Source organism: Tachyglossus aculeatus, chromosome 1 (genome assembly GCF_015852505.1).
Source record: "Tachyglossus aculeatus isolate mTacAcu1 chromosome 1, mTacAcu1.pri, whole genome shotgun sequence".
NCBI classification, from domain to species: Eukaryota; Metazoa; Chordata; class Mammalia; order Monotremata; family Tachyglossidae; genus Tachyglossus; species Tachyglossus aculeatus.
The window spans coordinates 22,773,043-22,794,472 of record NC_052066.1 but is presented as its reverse complement, the minus strand read 5'-3'; the positions used below and the strand labels follow the sequence as shown (position 1 = coordinate 22,794,472).

The window sequence follows — 21,430 nt, the reverse complement described above, 5'->3', positions numbered from 1 at the left end:
TGGGAAGTACAAGTTGGCAACATATAGAGACAGTCCCAACCCAACAACGGGCTCACAGTCTATTCTGACTGGATTACTGCATCAGCGTCCTCTCTCATCTCCCACTCTCCTGTCTCTCCTCACTTCAATCTATACTTCACACTGCCGCCCGGATCATCTCTGTGCAGAAATGCTCTGGGCATGTTACTCTCCTCCTCAAAAATATCCAGTGGCTACCAATCAACCTACGCATCAGGCAAAAACTCCTCACTCTCGGCTTCAAGGCTGTCCATCCCCTCGCCCCCTCCTACCTCACCTCCCTTCTGTCCTTCTCCAGCCCAGCCCGCACCCTCCATTCCTCTGCCACCGCTAACCTCCTCACTGGGCCTCATTCTCACCTGTCCCGCCGTCGACCCCCGGCCCACATCCTCCCCCTGGCCCGGAATGCCCTCTCTCTGCCCATCCACCAAGCTAGCTCTCTTCCTCCCTTGAAGGCCCTACTGAGAGCTCACCACCTCCAGGAGGCCTTCCCACACTGAGCCCCCTCCTTCCTCTCCCCCTCCTCCCCCTTCCCATCCCCCTCACCTTACCTCCTTCCCCTCCCCATAGCACCTGTAGATATGCTTGTACATATTTATTACTCTATTTTACTTGTACATATTTACTATTCTATGTATTTTATTTTGTTAATATGTTTTGTTTTGTAAATAAAGTTAATAAAGTTAACTTCCTAAGTTAAGGACTAGTGCTATCAATTAACCAGTGTAATTTATTGAGTGCTTCCTATGTGCAGGGCACTGTGCTAAGTGTTGGAATAGTAATAAAAATAAGAATAATAATGATGGCATTTATTAAATGCTTACTATGCACAAAGCACTGTTCTAAGCACTGGGGAGGTTTACAAGAAGATCAGGTTGTCCCACAGTTGGCTCGCAGTCTTAATCCTCATTTTACAGGTGAGGAACTGAGGCCCAGAGAAGTTGTGTGACTTGCCCAAAGTCACGCAGCTGACAAGAGGCGGAGGTGGAATTAGAACCCACGACCTCTGACTCCCAAGCCTGGGCTCTTCCCACTGAGCCATGCTGCTTCTCTAATTGTACAAGTAGAGAATTGTACAATTGTACAATTACAATAGTATAATACAGTTGTTGGTAGACAATTGGTAGACATGATCCCTGCCCATAAGGAGCTTACAGAAGAAGCAGCTTGGCTCAGTGGAAAGAGCACGGACTTTGGAGACAGAGGTCATGGGTTCGAATCCCGGCTCCACCACTTGTCAGCTATGTGACTTTGGGCAAGTCACTTAAATTCTCGGTGCCTCAGTTACCTCATCTGCAAAATGGGGATTAAGACTGTAAGCCCCCTGTGGGACAACCTGATCACCTTCTAACCTCCCCAGTGCTTAGAACAGAGCTTTGCACATAGTAACTGCTTAATTAATGCCATCATCATTATTATTATTATTACAGATTCAAGGCCAAACAATCAAATGGTGGATTTTTTTTCCGAATAATTTGTTACTTCACAGTTCAAATTATCCCCCCCTTCTAGACTGTGAGCCCACTGTTGGGTAGGGACCGTCCCTATATGTTGCCAACTTGGACTTCCGCTTAGTACAGTGCTCTGCACACAGTAAGCGCTCAATAAATACGATTGAATGAATGAATGAATGAGAAGCTCAGTGAATCTCACTCTAATTTGGGGAGCTTGGAGAAAATGACCAGAAAACTTGACCCATTTTATTCTGCAAGAGATGGATTGTCCTGGGGGCCCAGCTGGGCTTGGGAAAGCCTCACAGAAAAGCCCTCTCACCTGCTGTTCAGCCTTCTCCCGCAGGGCCCGGAGCTCTTTCTCCTGTCGACGTCGGTCTTCGTTTCCATCATCCTGCAGGGTCCCGAGGTTGGACTCCTTCGGTTTCTGACTTTGGAGTGCCTGGAGTTTCTGAAGAGGAGCGGTAAAGATGGGATCTCAGACTCGCACGGAGTCGCCACGGATCGGAAACGACTCGACGGCATTTGAAGACGAAGGCGAAATGGCCGGATTATTAGTTTTTTTCCAGTTCTTGGTAAGAAAAGAGGATTGAGGGGCCCTTAGCAGAATCTCATGGGTAGGCTTAAAAAGAAAAATGTTACCCACCATCATCATCATCATCAATCGTATTTATTGAGCGTTTACTGTGTGCAGAGCACTGTACTAAGCGCTTGGGAAGAACAAGTTGGCAACATGTAGAGACAGTCCCTACCCAACAGTGGCCTTACAGTCTAAAAGGGGGAGAAAGAGAACAAAACCAAACATACTAACAAAATAAAATAAATAGAATAGATGTGTACAAGTAAAATAAATAAATAAAAAAATCTGCAAATGCTTTCGGTAAATTTGTCTACTTGTGTCAGAGCAGTGAGGCTCCTGGGAGTGGAAACCATTAAAGAGCCTGAAGGACGGGATGGGTGTTTCGGAGTGAACTTCCAACTTTATTGAAATTTTTATCGATATCAATTATCAGTCAATTGATCAGTGGTATTTATTGAGCTCTTGCTGTGTGCAAAGTGCTGTACTAAGCACCTGGGAGAGTACAGTAAAGTAGCTAGACATGCTCCCTGCCCTCAAGGGGTTTGCAATCTAGATTGCCAATTCCTCACAAAATCCTTGAGGGTAGGGATAATATCTACCAACTCTATTGTACTGATACTCTTCCAAGTGCTTAGTACAGCACTCTGCACACAGTGAATGCTCAATAAATATCATTGCTTGACTGATTGGCTCTGACAATCTAGTTTACAATCTTACTTGATCATACTCTCATTTCCTTGAAGCCTAGCTTAATTTCTTTTCAGCTCTGCACTCATCATCATCATCATCATCATCATCAATCGTATTTATTGAGCGCTTACTGTGTGCAGAGCACTGTACTAAGCGCTTGGGAAGAACAAGTTGGCAACATATAGAGACAGTCCCTACCGAACAGTGGGCTCACAGTCTGTACTCATCTGAACAATAGTCCTAACTAATTTAGTAGACCATTACAATGTGTCATTTTAAGGACATAATATCATTTGAGATATAAATAAGCCAATTCCCAAGTAGGCCAAATGACAATAATAATATGTTTTGTGCTTACTGTGTGCATTGTACTAAGCGCTGGGGTAGTTAGAAGATAATCAGGTCCCACACAGGGCTCACAGTCTAAATAGGAGGGAGGACAGACATTCAATCCTCATTTTACAGATGAGGGAACTGAGGCACAGAGAAGTGAAGTGACTTGCCCAAGGTCACCACAGCAGGCAAGTGGCAGAGCCAGGATTAAAACCCAGTTTCTCTCCCAGGCCTGTGCTTTTCCACTGGGCCTCTTGCTCCTCACTAGGATACATTAGGAATATCTTTGGCACATGGAGTCAGAGGTCATGGGTTCGAATCCCAGCTCCGCCACTTGTCTGCTGTGTGACCTTGGGCAAGTCACTTAGCTTCTCTGAGCCTCAGTTACCTCATCTGTAAAATGGGAATTAAGACTGTGAACCCCCCGTGGGACAACCTGATCACCTTGTAAACTCCCCAGCGCTTAGAACAGTGCTTTACACATAATAAGCACTTAACAAATGCCATTATTATTATTATTATTATTATTATTATTATTATTATTATTATTATTATTATTATTATGCACTGGAGTTCTCTTTGAACAGTTTGGTAAATATTTCAGTCATTGACATCTGGTTTAGTTTGAAAATCAAGAAGATTCTGGTTGTTGGAAGGGATCAGGGAAGGTAACTACATGAAATAATAATCTAATAATAGTGTTATTTGTTAAGCGCTTACTATGTGCCAAGCACTGTTCTAAGCGCTGGTATAGGTGATCAGGTTGTCCCACTTGGGGCTCACAGTCTTGATCCCCATTTGACAGATGACATTTATTCTATTTATTTTACTTTGTTAGACTGTGAGCCCACTGTTGGGTAGGGACCGTCTCTATATGTTGCCAACTTGGATTTCCCAAATGCTTAGTGCTCTGCACACAGTAAGTGCTCAATAAATAAGCTTCCCAAGTGTGTGCTCTGCACACAGTAAGCGCTCAATAAATACGATTGATTGAATGAATGAATGAATGAAGTGACTCGCCCAAAGTCACACAGCTGACAAGTGGAGGAGTCGGGATTAGAACCCATGACCTCTGACTCCCAAGCCTGGGTTCTTGGCACTGAGCCACACTGCTTCTCCCAAATCTGACTGCAGGTGTGAACTTGAAATTTCCATAAGTGCTGTCCTCTAGACTGTAAGCTCCTTGCAATCAATCAATCAAACAATCATATTCATTGAGCGCTTACTGTGTGCAGAGCACTGTACTAAGCACTTGGGAAGTACAAGTTGGCAACATACAGAGACGGTCCCTACCCAACAGTGGGCTCACAGTCTAGAAGGGGGAGACAGAGAACAAAACCAGACATATTAACAAAATAAAATAAATAGAATAGATATGTACAAGTAAAATAAATAAATAAATAGAGTAAAAAATCCGTACAAACATATATACATATATACAGGTGCTGTGGGGAAGGGAAGGAGGTAAGGCGGGGGGGGGATGGAGAGGGGGAGGAGGGGGAGAGGAAGGAGGGGGCTCAGTGTGGGAAGGCCTCCTGGAGGAGGTGAGCTCTCAGTAGGACCTTGAGTAGGGCCTTGCAATCTACCAACACTTACATTGTATTCTCCCAAACGCTTAATCTCCTCTCAGGATCGCACCTAGAGAGTTTCCAGCACTTTACCAGTCTCGGCTATCAATCAATCGTATTTATTGAGCGCTTACTGTGTGCAGAGCACTGTACTAAGCGCTTGGGAAGTACAAGTTGGCAACATATAGAGACAGTCCCTACCCAACAGTGGGCTCACAGTCTAGTCTACGAGAGGGAAAGTGAAGCCGAGTCCTACCCATTCCATTCCAAGAGAAGCAGCGTGGCTTAGCGGCAAGGGCCCGGGCTTGAGAGTCAGAGGATGTGGGTTCTAATCCCGCCTCTGCCACTTGTCTGCTGTGTGACCTTGGGCAAGCCACTTACCTTCTCTGGGCCTCAGTTACCTCATCTGGAAAATGGGGATTAAGATTGTGAGCCCCACATGGGACCACCTGATGACCTTGCATCTACCCTAGAGCTTTGAATGGTGCTTAGCACATAGTAGGCGCTTAACGGATGCCATCATTATCATTATTATTATTATTATTCCTAGCTTGGGCAGTGGCTAGCAAGTGGAAGGCAATATGCCACAAGTCATATGATGGGCAGCAGCAGCACGGGAGAGAGTCAAAGGAGGAGACTCAAGTTGACTGTGCGGAAGGAGGCAATGGTAAACCATTTCCAGATTTTTACCAAGAAAACTCTATGGATCCACTACCAGAACAATTACAGATCGAGGTGGGGCGTTCTGGGAGAGATTTGTCCATGGAGTCCCTATGACTCAACAGAATAATAATAATAATAATAATAATAATAATAATAATAATAATAATAATGGCATTTATTAAGCACTTACTATGTGCAAAGCACTGTTCTAATCGCTGGGGAGGTTACAAGGTGATCAGGTTGTCCCACGGGGGGGCTTACAGTCAATCCCCATTTTACAGATGAGGGAACTGAGGCCCAGAGAAGTTAAGTGACTTGCCCGAAGTCAAGACAAGCACTTATTACAGTGTTCTGCACCCAATAAGAGCTCAATACACTTACATACACTCGATGGATTGATTGATCTGGATGAATCTGTAGATGAATTGATGATGATGATGATGATGATGGAGCTTCCTGTTAAGAATGATGGACAAAACTTGATCCTGACACTTCAGGATCGAGAACCTGCCCAGAGGGATTGATTGAGAAGCAGCGTGGCTCAGTGGAAAGAGCCCGGGCTTGGGAGTCAGAGGTCATGGGTTCTAATCCCGACTTCGCCGCTTGTCTGCTGTGAGACCTTGGGCAAGTCACTAAGCTTCTCTGGGCCTCAGTTCCCTCATCTGTAAAATGGGGATGAAGTCTGTGATGGTTGGTCACTCCCATTCCCTCTTCCTTGCCAAACACGTCCCTGCTGAGCACAGAGAACAGCGGGCAAGTAGATGGTCAAGTGAGTGAAATGCAACCAAGTTTTTCATGTAGAGGACCCATTTTGAGCCCAAGTGACCACAGCACAGGTGTAATAATAACAAAATAATAATAATAATAATAATAATAATAACATTTGTTAATCACTTACTATGTGCAAAGCCCTGTTCTAAGCTCTGGGGGGATACAAGGTGATCAGGTTGTCCCATGGGGGGCTCACAGTCTTAATCCCCATTTTGCAGATGAGGCCACCGAGGCTCAGAAAAGTAAAGTGACTTACTCAAAGTCACACAGCAGACATGTGGCAGAGCCAGGATTAGAACCCATGACCTCTGACTCCCAAGCCTGGGCTCTATCCACTGAGCCACGTTGCTTCTCTATGTATCTGGGTGTAGATGAATGCAGTACACCAAGTTACCCAAGAACCTGGGAGTTGTGTTCTTTAACTCTATGAGAACTCTCTATAACTCTATAAGGCACACGATGAGAAGCACTGCGGTTTAAGGGAAAGAGCACAGGCTTTGGAGTCAGAGGCCATGGGTTCTAATCCCGGCTCTGCCACTTGTCAGCTGTGTGACCTTGGGCAAGTCACTTAACTTCTCTGTGCCTCAGTTACCTCATCTGTAAAATGGGGATGAAGACTGCGAGACCCAGGTGGGACAACTTGATTACCTTGTATCTACCCCAGCGCTTAGAACAGTGCCAGGCCAATAGTAAGCGCTTAAGAAATACCAACATTATTATCATTATTATTAATTCATTCATTCAATCGTATTTATTGAGCACTTACTGTGTGCAGAGCACTGTACTAAGCACTTGGGAAGTACAAGTCGTCAACATATAGAGACAGTCCCTTCCCAACAACAGACTCACAGTCTAGACATTATTATTATTATTACTTAAGACCCATGCATTACGGAAAATTCACACCATAGTAATAATAATAATAATGGCATTTGTTAAGCACTTACTATGTGCAGAGCACTGTTCTAAGTGCTGGGGGGGATACAAGGTGATCAAGTTGTCCCATGTGGGGCTCACAGTCTTAATCTCCATTTTACAGATGCGGTAACTGAGGCTCAGAGAAGTTAAGTGACTTGCTCAAGGTCACACAGCAGACGTGGTGGAGTCGGGATTCGAACCCATGACCTCTGATTCCAAAGCCCGTGCTCTTTCCACTGAGCCACGCTGCTCCCACCTTGCTCCACGTCACACAGATGTGCACAATCATTTCTTTTTTCTACACTGGGTTGTTTTTGATCCAGAGAGGTGCACGTTGTTGGAAGAAAGTACCTTAATTCTACCACCACATTCGAGCCGCATTGCGCACTAAAATCACGCACGATGGCCGAACTGATTATTCTGGAAAAATGGCACAATTTTTCAGCTGTCTCATCCAATGACAAGAGGCTGTCTTCCCCTTTTAGACTGTGAGCCCACTGTTGGGTAGGGACTGTCTCTATATGTTGCCAATTTGTACTTCCCAAGCGCTTAGTACAGTGCTCTGCACATAGTAAGCGCTCAATAAATACGATTGATGATGATGATGAAGAGGCATCCTGAATCCCACCGAGTAGCTGGGGCATTAGAGAGGTCTGTCCCAGGGTAGGACAAATCAGGATTCTTGTCTTAACCTGCCCACTTTGGGGAGGTAAAGAAAGTGGTAGTCACTTCATCTCTAGACCCAATGACTCTAGGAGTTTGACTAAGGGAAAGAGACAAAGATTTGAGGAAAGAACTATTGTACCCACAAGTAGCTCCCCTCCTCAAACTCATTCCCACCACTACGAACTCCATCTTGTCTTTCTCACCGCTATTCCCACCTCCTGCCTTTGTCCCGGAACGCCCTCCTTCCTCAAATCCAAGAGACAACGACTCTCCCCCACTTCAAAGCCTTATTGAGGGCACATCCCCTTCTAATAATAATGATGATGGCATCTGTTAAGTGCTTACTATGTGCAAAGCACTGTTCTAAGCACTGGGGGGGGTACAAGGTGATCAGGTTGCCCCGCGTGGGGCTCACGGGCTTCATCCCCATTTTACAGATGAGGTCACTGAGGCGCAGAGAAGTGAAGTGGCTTGCCCAAAGTTGCACAGCTGACAAGTGGCGGAGCCAGGATTAGAACCCACGACCTCTGACTCCCAAGCCCGGGCTCTTTCCACTGAGCCATGCTGCTTCTAGACATTAGCCCGTTGTTGGGTAGGGGCCATCTCTATATGTTGATGATTTGTACTTCCCAAGCGCTTAGTACAGTGCTCTGCACACAGTAAGCGCTCAATAAATACGATTGAATGAATGACTCTCCTCCAGGAAGCCTTCCCTGACTAAACCCCCCTTTCCTCTTCTCCCATTCCCTTCTGCGTCACCCTGACTTCCTTCCTTTAGAGAAGCAGCGTGGCTCAGTGGAAAGAGCCCGGGCTTTGGAGTCAGAAGTCATGGGTTTGAATCCCGCCTCCACCACATGTCTGCTGTGTGATCTTGGGCAAGTCACTTAACTTCTCTGGGCCTCCGTTACCTCATCTGTAAAATGGGGATTAAGACTGTGAGCCCCACGTGGGACAACCTGATCACCCTGTATCCTCCCCAGCACTTAGAACAGTGCTTTGCCCATAGTAAGCGCTTAACAAATGCCAATTATTATTATTATTATATTCCCCCTCCCAGCCCCACAGCACTTATGTACATAGCTGTAATTTATTTATTTCTATTAATGTCTGTCTCCCTGCCTCTAGACTGAAAGCTAATTGTGGTCAAGGAATGTGTTTATTGTTGTATTGTACCCTCCCAAGCACTCAGTACAGTGCTCTGCACATGGTAAGCACTCAGCGTGGCTTAGTGGAAAGAGCCCGGGCTTGGGAATCAGAGGACGTGGGTTCTAATCCCAGCTCTGCCACTTGTCAGCTATGTGACCTTGGGAAAGTCACTTAACTTCTCTGTGCCTCAGTTCCCTCATCTGTAAAATGGAGATTAAGACTGTGAGCCTCATGTGGGACAACCTGATCACCTTGATCTACCCCAGCACTTAAAAGAGTGCTTGGCACATAGTAAGCACTTAATCCCATCATCATTATTATTATTATCATAAATATGATTGAATGAATGAATGAACCTCACATCTCCCTAGGAACAGCCCCAGAATTGGCTCTTCTGAGGTTGAGAAGTTCATTTTCACACAAGTTAAAGACATTTCGACAAAGAACCTGGCAGGAAGGTTACTAACCCCTTCTAGGGAAGAGTTCTTACTGGTGATGTCTCTAAATTCACTGAGAAACAATTGTCTTAGGCTGTCTATCTCCTGGTGCAACTTGGTCCTCTCCTCTTCTTTCCATTTGTCAAATTCTCTCTTGGCCTCCTCTTCCCTCTGATGGGCCTGCTCGGATTCCTGTGAAGGAGGCAGAAATACCGAATGAAGCCCGAGAATTGGTTTTCATGAGGCCACCTGGAATCGAAGACTCAAATAGGCGCCGAAAGCGGGGAAGTGGATTAGCTGGCAGGTGGACTCAGGGTCAGCATTCAGCGGGCTCACAACCTGTCCACACCTTCCAGCACCACAACAACGATGCATCCGGTGACAGAGAAAAATCAGTAGCTTGTAAAGTGTAGAATCAGGCTTAAGAAAATGTAGAATAAATTCCTTTATTTATGCCCGACCTGGTTGATTTTAAAGCCAGACTAATTTTTTTCCAAGCTGTGAAACCGTGGAACTAGGTTCTTTCGCATAACCAACTAAGAACTGAAATCCTTACCTCTCATTCTCTAGACTGTAACCTTGTTGTGGACAGGGAACGTGTCTGCTATATAATAATAATAAGAAGGCATTTGTTAAGCGCTTACTAAGCACAAAGCACTGTTCTAAGCACTGAGGGGGAAACAAGGTAATCAGGTTGTCCCACGTGGGGCTCACATTCTTCACCCCCATTTTACAGGTGAGGGAACTGAGGCACAGAGAAGCTAAGTGACTTGCCCAAAGTCACACAGCTGACAAGTGGCAGAGCTGGGATTAGAACCCGTGGCCTCTGACTTCCAAGCTCAGGCTCTTTCCACTGAGCCATGCTGTTTCTCAATATTGTTCTATTGCACTCTCCCAAGGGCTTAGTACAGTGTTTTGCACTCAGTAAATGCTCAATAAATATGATTGATTGATTGGTATTTACTGAGTGCTTAATCTGTGCAGAGCACTGTCCTAAGTACTTGGGTGAATATAATATTGTAAGTACAACTGATCCCTGCCCTCAGAGAGCTTATGATCTAGCCTCCTGACAAGATGTTTGGTGAAACAAAGAGGTAGAGGGACTGCAATGTAAAGCAGTCTCTCTCCGATTCCAGTATAAATATAACTAAATCATCCAGGAATTCTCTTCATTGACATATTTCATTTTTATGGGGACTTTTTCATGTTCCTAGGTATCTAATAAAAGCCTTGAGAAAAAAGGTCATACATCCCTAGAAAATTAGATTACTTCATTTCCAATAAATCCCACTCCACTATCAATGGAAAATAACAGTAAGTAGGATGAAACCAACTGCATAGTTCTACAAGGGCAGTTCACCTAGATAACCAAGGTCTAAAAGTACAGTCTGATCCAAATTATCCTTCCAGCCCAAAAAAAAAAAAAAAATCTAAGTAATTCAGCCAAAGTATATTTTGGATGATCAGAATTATATGGATAATTTGGGGCTGAAGATGAAGACTCTGACAAAATCATCTTTAAATGTTTTTGGTTTTTAGTCATCCTCTAGTGACCTTGAGGATAATAATAATAATAGTAAAAAAAAAAAGAACTGTTTCATTGTCCTCTACCAAGTGCTTAGTACAGTTCTCTGCCCACAGTTAATGCTCAATAAATACCATTGTCTACTATCACTGTGTCTACCAGCTCTGTTATAGTGTACTCTCCCAAAGTGCTTAGTACAGTGCCCTGCACACAGTAAGCTCTCAATAAATCTGATTGATTGATTGACTAATAAATACTCTTGATGATATAATAATAATGATGATGATGCTATTTGTTAAGTGCTTACTATGTGCCAAGCACTGTTCTAAGCATTGGGGGTGATGAAAGGTAATTAGGTTTTCCCCTGTGGGGCTCACAGCCTTAATCCCCATTTTACAGGTGAGGGAACTGAGGCCCGAAGAAGGTCAGTGACTTGCCCAAGGTCACACAGCTGATAAGTGGTGGAGCCAGGATTAGAACCCATGACCTCTGACTCCCAAGCCTGGGCTCTTTCCACTGAGCCATGCTGATATATATTTATTTATTTTATTTGTACATATTTATTCTATTTATTTTATTTTGTTAATATGTTTTGTTTTGTTTTCTGTCTCCCCCTTCTAGACTGTGAGCCTGCTGTTGGGTAGGGACCGTCTCTAGATGTTGACAACTTGTACTTCCCAAGTGCTTAGTACAGTGCTCTGCACACAGTAAGCGCTCAATAAATACGATTGAATGAATGAATGAATGAATATATATAGCAGATCTCTATAACAGTATCAGTTTCAGTGGCAAATTCTTCAATCTACTTTCTAGAAAGTTTGGTCTTAATAATAATGACATTTATTAAGTGCTTACTATCAATCAGTCAATCAATCAATCGTATTTATTGAGCGCTTACTATGTGCAGAGCACTGTACTAAGCGCTTGGGAAGTACAAATTGGCAACATATAGAGACAGTCCCTACCCAACAGTGGGCTCACAGTCTAAAATGTGCAAAGCACTGTTCTAAGCACTGGGGAGGTTACAAGGAGATCAAGTTGTCCCATGGGGGGCTCACAGTCTTAATCCCCATTTTACAGATGAGGGAACTGAGGCACAGAGAAGTTAAGTGACTTGCCCAAAGTCACACAGCTGACAATTGGTGGAGCCGGGATTTGAACCCATGACCTCTGACTCCAAAGCCTGGTCTCTTTTCACTGAGCCACATTGCTTCCACTGAGCCACGCTGCTTATGAGATCATCTCCTCATAAACCTAATTTCTTCTAGGCTGTGAGCCCCCCATGTGACAGGAACTGTTTCCGCTCTGCCTGTATTGCAGCTATACCAGTGCTTAGTACAGTGCTTGGCACATAGTAAGCGCTTAACAGATATCACAGTAATTATCATTACTGAGGAAGCAATATGGCCTAGTGGATAAAGCCCGGGCCTGGAAGCCAGAAGATCTGTCTTCTAATCCCAGCTCTGCAACTTGCCTGCTGTGAGACCTCGAGAAAATCATTTAATATCTCTGGGCCTCAGTTTCCTCAACTGTAAAATGGGGATTCGATCCCTGTTCTCCCCTCTCCTTTGATTATGAGTCCCATGTGGGACATGGGACAGGTATTGCATCCTATGAAATTGCCTGTATCTACCCCAATGCTTAGAACAATGCTTGACACACAGGAAGCACTAAAATACCAAAAAACCCACCCAATTTCTGCCTATTTCTAGAGTTTGGAAATGGATAGGATCTACAGGATAGAGTCTACCAAATTTGCCAACGAGTGATTTGTTAGAACAGTCTCTGACACTCGGCCTTTTTTTTAATGGTATTTGTTAAGTGCTTACTATGTGCCAGACACTGTGCTAAGAACTGGACTAAATAGAAACTAATCCCACATGGGGCTCCCAGTCTTAATCCACATTTTACATATGAGGTAACTGAGGCTCAGAGAAGTGAAGTAACCTGCCCATAGTCACACAGCAGAAGAGCAGCAGTGCCGGGATTAGGACCCAGGTCTTTCTCAGAGGTCATGGGTTCAAATCCCAGCTCCGCCAATTGTCAATCAATCAATCGTATTTATTGAGCGCTTACTGTGTGCAGAGCACTGTACTAAGCGCTTGGGAGGTACAAGTTGGCAACATATAGAGACAGTCCCTACCCAACAGTGGGCTCACAGTCTAAAATTGTCAGCTGTGTGACTTTGGGCAAGTCACTTCACGTCTCTGGGCCTCAGTTCCCTCATCTGTAAAATGGGGATTAAAACTGTGAGCCCCCTGTGGGAAAACCTGATCACCTTGTAATCTCCCCAGCGCTTAGAACAGTGCTTTGCACATAGTAAACGCTTAATAAATGTCATCATTATTATTATTATTATTATTTCTGACACCTAGACCCGTGCTCTATCCACTAGGCTGTGAGCCCCACGTGGGACAACCTGATTACCTTGTATCTACCCCAGAGCTTAGAACAGTATTTAACACATAGTAAGCGCTTAACAAATACCGTAATTATTATTATTATTATTACTAGGCCACACTGCTTCGCTTTGACTAGAAGCAGAAGCATAGGAATTTCCTCTGTTATGTTGAAGCCATTTTCCACCCCACTTAAGTAGATATTATCAATAAATCACCTTCTTGACTGACCTCAGAGTCGACTACATTCACTGTTTACCTGAACATGAAATAATAATAATAACAATAATGATGGTATTTGTTAAATGCTTACTCTGTACCAAGAACTATTCTAAGCATTGGGGTAGATACAAGGTGATCAGGTTATCCCATGAGGGGCTCCCATTCTTAATCCCCACTTTACCGATGAGGGCACTGAGGCCCAGAGACGTTAAGCGGCTTGCCCAAAGTCACACTGCAGACATCTTCTGACTCCCAAACCCGGGCTCTTTCCACTAAGCCATGCTGTTTCTCATCATTAAAGGATGCCCTAAGTGCTTAGTACAGTGCTTTGCACACAGTAAGCACTCAATAAATACCATTAAATGAATGAATGAATGAATGAATGAATGAATGAATGAACCTTCCATGGGATTAAGAAGACTCCTACTACTTCGAATTACTCAAAATTTTTCATTTATTTACTTTCCCACCTTTCCCTTCATCCTCATTCCTACCTGAGCTCGTCGCCGCTTCTCATCTTCCCTCTCCGCTTCCAGCTGAGATTCGGTCCGTTTCAGCTTTACTCTCAGTTCCTCTAGCCCATCCTCCATCTGTTCGACTTGCTTCTTCTTCTGTCTCTCTGCCAACACCAACCACAGAGAGCTGAGTTGGTTTGAAAATGAGCATTTGAGCCCACAAGAAAATTCCACCTATACCTGTATATATGCCCAGGACTAAGTGATGCGGGTTTTTCTTAATAATAATAATAATAATAATAATAATAATAATAATAATAATAATAATAGCATTAATTAAGTGCTTACTATGTGCAAAGCACTGGGGAGATTACAAGGTGATCAGGTTGTTCCACGGGGGGCTCACAGTCTTAATCCCCATTTTACAGTGCTTTGCACATAGTAAGCGCTTAATAAATGCCATCATTATTATTATTACACATGAGAGAACTGAGGCACGGAGAAGTGAAGTGACTTGCCCAAAGTCACCCAGCTGACAATTGGCGGAGCCGGGATTTGAACCCATGACCTCTGACTCCAAAGCCTGGGCTCTTTCCACTGAGCCATGCTGCTTCTTCAGCATTAGGAAGCAGAATGGCCCAGAGGAAATCAACCAATCAAACAAGCAATGGTATTTATTAGGCACTTACTGTGGGCAGAGCACTGTATTAAGTACAGGGAGAGTACAATACAAGAGATTTGGGAGACACGCTCCCTGCCCACAGCAAGCTTACAGTCTAGAGGAAAGATCACAAGGCTGGGAATCCCTCTGGCTTGCTGTGTGAGGCTTTGGACAAGACACTTCATCTTCCTATGCCTCCGTTTCCTCATCTGGGAAATGGAGATAATGAAACCCGCTTCCCTCTACGGGAATGTTATGAGGAAAAAAAAAATGAGATCAGGCACTGTGAAAACCCTGTTGGCAAACTGAAGGTGCTCAATTATAAGGCACAATTATATCCTTTAAAATGGACTTAAAACACCTGGCAAGCTGCTCCAGAAACACTATAGACACACAACAGCACATTATTGTGAACGCTCCTAAATTAAATCGGTAACTATGAAAAGATTTTGGTAGCATCAATTGGATCACAAGAGGAAGTTTGAAAAGCAGTGTGGCCTAGTGGAAAGAGCAGAGGTCTGAAAATCACAGGACCTGGGTTCTAATCCTGACTCTGCCACTCGTCTGCCATGTGACCTTGGGCAAATCACTTCAATCTCTGTGCCTCAATTCCCTCTTCTGTAAAATGGGGATTAAAGCTGTGAGCTCCATGTGGGACATTTAACTTGCTCTTGAGCAAGTTTACCTCACCCGCTGTGCTAAGCGCTTGGGAGAGCACAATGCAACAGACACATTCCCTGCCCACAGTGAGCTCTCAGTCATAGAGAGGGTGGGAGTGTGTATATATATATATGTATATAATATATTATATAATAATATAATATATAATATTATATATACAATTCTATTTATTTTGATGCTATTGATGCCTGTTTACTTGTTTTGTTTTGTTGTCTGTCTCCCCCTTCTAGACTGTGAGCACATTGTTGGGTAGGGATTGTCTCTATCAGTTGCCGAATTGTACTTTCCAAGTGCTTAGTACAGTGCTCTGCACACAGTAAGCGCTCAATAAATACGATTGAATGAATGAATGAATGACGTGGCCTGTGTCTAACCTGATTAGCTTGTATCGACTTAAAGAGTTCACCTCCTATCAGGAGGAAGACCAAGCTGACCAGGACCGTGTCTCTCTCATGTTTCAGCACTGGCCGAGACCGATCGGAACGAAACTTTCCTCTCATTTAGTATTCCATTGTCATTTTGTTCTCCATCTTCTCTCGTCTTCCTCCAGGCCATCAAGGAAAGGAGCCGGAGTTGGTGTTTGCACCGGTCCTCTGTGTTTGCTTGAAGAATCCCAAGTAGAGGCTGAACTTCCCATCTCTGACTGACCATTTTGATGCTAGCGATGCCTGTCTACTTGTTTTGTTTTGTTGTCTGTCTCCCCCTTCTAGACTGTGAGCCCGTTGTTGGGTGGGGATTGTCTCTATCTGTTGCTGACTTGTACTTCCCAGGTGCTTAGTACAGTGCTCTGCACACAGTAAGTGCTCGATAAATATGATTGAATGAATGAATGAATCTACCCCAGTGCTTAGTACAGCGCCAAGCAGATAGCAAGCTTTTAACGAAAACCATGAAAAAAGGGTCTGTTCCAAGACTCACCAGCCTCTGTGACCTCGACATGACGACGCTGGATATGAGCCTGGAGGTAGGAGTAGTTCAGGAAGGTCTTGTCGCACAAGTGGCACTAGATGTGAAAAAACAGCAGGAGTTGAAATCAGAGGGATCGTGTCAGAGCTACTCCTCCTCACCCTGTCCCTCTGGCCTGGAACTCTCTCCCCTTCCATATACATCAGACCACCACTCAACCCACCCTTAAAATCTTATTAAGGTCTCATTCATTCATTCGATCGTATTTATTGAGCACTTACTGTGTGTAGAGCACTGTACTAAGCGCTTGGAAAGTACAATTCAGCAAAAAGAGAGACAATCCCTGCCTGCAATGGGCTCACAGTCGAGAAGTGGGGGGACAGACATCAAAACAAGTAAACAGGCATCAATAGTATCAATATAAATAAATAGATTTATAGATATATATATACATCAAAACAAGTAAACAGGCTTTAATGTAAATAAACAGAATTATAGATATGTACACATATACACAAGTGCTGTGAGGCAGGGAGGGGGGTAGAGAAAAGGGAGTGAGTTGGGGTGATGCAGAGGGGAGGGGGAGCTGAGGAAAAGAGGGGCTCAGTGTGGGAAGGAGGAGGAGATGAGCCTTCAGTAGGACTTTGACGATGGGAAGAGAGCTAATTTGGCGGATGTGAGGAAGGAGGGCATTCCCAGCCAGAGGTAGGACGTGGGCCAGGGGTTGACGGTGGGACAGGTGAGAATGAGGTACAGTGAGGAGGTTAGCGGCAGAGGAGTGGAGGGTGCGGGCTGGGCTGGAGAAGGAGAGAAGGGAGGGGAGGTAGGAGGGGGCGAGGTGATGGACAGCCTTGAAGCTCAGGGTGAGGAGTTTTTGTTTGATACAGAGGTTGATAGGCAACCACTGGACATTTTTGAGGAGGGGAGTAACATGCCCAGAGCATTTCTGTAGAAAGATAATCTGGGCAGCAGAGTGAAGTATAGACTGAAGCCGGGAGAGACAGGAGGTTGGGAGATCAGAGAGGAGGCTGATAGAGTAATCCAGTCCTGATAGGATGAGAGATTGTACTAACGTGATAGCAGTTTGGATGGAGAGGAAAGGGTGGACCTTGGCGATATTGTGAGGGTGAGAACAGCAGATTTTGGTGACGGATTGGGTGTGTGGGGTGAACGAGAGAGCGGAGTCGAGGATGACACCAAGGCTGCAGGCTTGTAAGACGGGAAGGATGGTAGTGTCATCTACAGTGACGGGAAAGTCAGGGAGAGGACACAAGAGGCGCTTCCCGATTAAGCTCTATTTTCTCCGACTCCCTTTCCCTTTTGCATCATCTGTGCACTTTGGATCTGTACCCTTTGGGCATTCTTCATTCACCCCGCCCTCAACCCCACAGCACTTATGCCCGTAGCCATAATTTCTGAATTTACATTAGTCTCTGTCTCCCCCTCTATAATAACAGTAATAATAATGATGGCATTTATTAAGCGCTTACTATGTGCAAAGCACTGTTCTAAGCGCTGGGGAGGTTACAGGGTGATCAGGTTGTCCCACGGGGGGCTCACGGTCTTAATCCCCATTTTACAGATGAGGTCACTGAGGCACAGAGAAGTTAAATGACTTGCCCAAAGTCACACAGCTGACAATTGGCAGAGCCGGGATTAGAACCCATGACCTCTGACTCCAAAGCCCGTGCTCTTTCCACTGAGCCATGCTGCTTCTCTAGGCTGTAAGCTCGCTATGGGCAGGTAACTTGTCTACCAACTCTGTTGTACTGCACCCTCCCAAGTGCTTAGTACAGTGCTCTGCACATAGTAAGTGCTCAATAAATGCCATTGATTGATTGATTGATGATATCTTCGGAAGTAGTATGGCCTAGTGGATAGAGCACTGGGAGTCAGAAGGATCTGAGTGCTAATCTCAGCTCCGCCATTTGTCGGCTGTGTGAAATTGGGCAAGACACTCAATTTCTCTGTGCCTCAGTTACCTCCTCTATAATAATAATGATGACATTTGTTAAGCACTTACTATGTGCAAAGCACTGTTCTAAGTGCTGGGGGATACAAGGTGATCAGGTTGTCCCACGTGGGGCTCACAATCTTAATCCTCGTTTTACAGATGAGGTAACTGAGGCTCAGAGAAGTTAAGTGACTTGCCCAAGGTCACACAGCAGACCTGTGGCAGAGCCGGGATTCGAACCCATGACCTCTGACTCCCAAGCCTGGGTTCTTTCCACTGAGCCACAAAATGAGGATTAAGAGTGTAAGCCCCATGTGGGACAGAGACTGTGCCTAACCTGATTAGCTGGTATCTACCCCAGCGCTTACAGTAGTGCTTGGTACATAATAAGTGTTTAACAAATACCATCATTCTGTGTCAGCCTATCTCTTTTATTAGATTGCAATCTCTTTGAGGATAGGGGTTACATCTTTTGCTTTTCATTCATTCATTCAATCGTATTTATTGAGCACTTACTGGGTGCAGAGCACTGTACTAAGCGCTTGAGAAGTACAAGTTGGCAACATATAGAGACGGTCCAACTTTTGTTGGACTTTTCCTAAATGCCTAGTACAGTGCTCTGCACATAGAGGTCCTTAATAAATTTTGCTGAATCAATTTTTTAAAATGTTATTTGTTAAGCACTTACTACATGTCAAGCACTGTACTAACCTCTGGGGTAAATACAAGCTAATCAACTTATACACAGTCCATGTCCCACATGGGACTCGGTCTTAATTCCCATTCCCCTTTTAGACTGTGAACCCACTGTTGGGTAGGGACTGTCTTTATATGTTGCCAACTTGTACTTCCCAAGCGCTTAGTACAGTGCTCTGCACACAGTAAGTGCTCAATAAATACGATTGATTGATTGATTGATTCTAAAGATGAGAAAGTATAGTCCAAGAGAAACTGCACAGCATAGTGGTTAGTGGATAGAGCATAGGCGGGGCAGAGCATAGAGTCAGAAGGTTGTGAGATTTAATCCCAGCTCTGCCACCCATCTGCTGTGTGCCCTTGGGCAAGTCACTTCCCTTCTCTGGGCCTCAGTTACCTCATCTGTAAAATGGGGATCGAGACTGTGAGCCCCAAGTGGGACAGGAACTGTGTCCAACCTGATTTGCTTGTATCCACCCCAGTGCTTGGTACAGTGCCTGCCACAAAGTGCTTAACAAATACCACAATTATTATTATTATTATTACTTTACAGATGAGGGAACTGAGGCATTGTTAATAAATTGAGTCATGCAATCAGGGTTCAATCTATCAATGGTAGTTATTGAGCATTTACTATGTACAGAGCACTGGACTAAGTCTTCTAGACTGTGAGCCCACTGTTGGGTAGGGACTGTCTCTAAATGTTGCCAACTTGTACTTCCCAAGCACTTAGTACAGTGCTCTGCACCCAGTAAGCGCTCAATAAATATGACTGATTGATTGATTGATTGATTGGGAAAGTACAATACAACAAAGTTGGTAGACATGTTCCAACAGGCAGGCCCTTAAGGATCTTATGGTCTCGAGTGGGGAGATAAACATTAATATAAATTAACTACAGATATGGAACCTCAGTGTGGGGCTGAGGGTGGGGTGAATCATATTTATTGAGCACTTACTATATGCTTTCTAGACTGTGAGCCTATTGTTGGGTAGGGACCATCTCTATATGTTGCTGACTTGGACTTCCCAAGTGCTTAGCACATTGCTCTGCACATAGTAAGCACACCTGTATATATATATTTATTACTCTATTTATTATTTTAATAATAAATTTTAAGAGGTCGATGGAGGGACAGGTGAGAACGAGGCACGGTGAGGAGATTAGCGGCAGAGGAGCGGAGGGTGCGGGCTGGGCTGGAGAAGGAGAGAAGGGAGGTGAGGTAGGAGGGGGCGAGGTGATGGACAGCCTTGAAGCCCAGGGTGAGGAGTTTCTGCCTGATGCGCAGATTGATTGGTAGCCACTGGAGATTTTTGAGGAACTACCTTGTGATAGTTGTTGACCCCGGCCTGCAAGAGGAGCTGCTGGGTGGCGATCATCTTCTTGCGCCGGCGGCTCTGGTCCCTGAGGCCCTTGAGCTCCTGGGCTTGGCGGCCCAGCTCGCGTTGGGCGCCTTCGCGCTGGTCCAGGGCGCTCCGCAGTTGCTCCTCCAGGAGGGCCACGCTGCCGCTCAGCCAGTCCTGGGAATGCAGCAGGTACTCGATGGTCAGCTGGGCCAGCTTGAGCACCTTGAGGAGCACGGGATCCACGGGCTGCTGACAGTGGGCGCAGCGCTCCGCGTCCAGGTTGCAGAAGGTGACCCCGGTGATGGTCTCCTGCAGGGTCATCACGTCCAGCTCCCGGGCCACCCGCTCCACGTCGATGGCGCTCAACCGGCGCCAGTCCACGCTCTGGCGACGGGGCTGGAATTGGAAGGGCCCGGGGAGGAGGCCGCCGGGTGGTCCCCGGGGGCCCGGGGGCGACCGGGGGGCCGGATGCCCCGGCATAGGGGAGGCCTGACCCTTGAACCCAAGCGACCACTGCGGGTAGTAGCCGTACTGGAAGAAAGGCTGAAAAAGAAGAAAAGAAAGCATTTGTTCAATCGTATTTACTGAGCGCTTACTGTGTGCAGAGCGCTGGACTAAGCGCGCCCTTGGGAAGTACAAGTCGGCAACATCTAGAGACCGTCCCTACCCAACAATGGGCTCACAGTCTGGAAGGGGGAGACAGACAACAAAACAAAACATGGAGACATGACAAAACTTGTAGACAGGTGACGAAACATGTAGACAGGTGAATGACTGACTGAATGACTAAATGACTTCATCGCTTAATAATAATAGCTTTTAGTAAGCGCTTACTATGTGCAAAGCACTGTTCTAAGCGCTGGGGAGGTTACAAGGTGATCAGGTTGTCCCAAGGGGGGCTCACAGTCTTAATCCCCATTTTACAGATGAGGGAACTGAGGCACAGAGAAGTTAAGTGACTCACCCAAAGTCACACAGCTGACAATTGGCGGAGCTGGGATTTGAACCCATGACCTCTGACTCCAAAGCCCAGGCTCTTAATTTAGAGAAGCAGCACAGCCTAGCGGGTAGAGCCCGGGCCTGGGAGTAGGAAGGTCACGGGTTCTCATCCCAAATCCATCGCTTGTCTGCTCTGTGACCTTGGGTGAGAAGTGAAGTGGGCCTCGGTTACCTCAGCTGGAAAATGGGGACAGAGACTGTGAGCCCCACGTCAGACAGGGACCGTGTCCAACCTGATTAACTTGCAACTACCCCAGTGCTCAGAACAGTGCTTGGCACATAGTAAGTGCTTAATTAATACCATTTAAACAAAAAATTACACTGAAAGTGGGGTACAGCTAAGC

General features: G+C 45.3%; 1 protein-coding gene across 1 annotated transcript in view; it reads right to left on the bottom strand.

Moving 5' to 3' along the window:
* The window catches only part of DZIP1L (DAZ interacting zinc finger protein 1 like), a 73,591-nt gene extending 53,024 nt beyond the window's left edge, over positions 1 to 20,567 (bottom strand). Inside the window, exons 1-5 of the mRNA XM_038747809.1 lie at positions 20,067 to 20,567; positions 16,103 to 16,187; positions 13,882 to 14,006; positions 9,272 to 9,433; positions 1,792 to 1,920 (exon numbers count right to left, since the gene is read on the bottom strand). Coding sequence (XP_038603737.1) covers positions 1,792 to 1,920; positions 9,272 to 9,433; positions 13,882 to 14,006; positions 16,103 to 16,187; positions 20,067 to 20,567 — 1,002 coding nt within the window. The remainder of the gene's footprint in view (positions 1 to 1,791; positions 1,921 to 9,271; positions 9,434 to 13,881; positions 14,007 to 16,102; positions 16,188 to 20,066) is intronic.
* Positions 20,568 to 21,430: the final 863 nt, after the last annotated feature.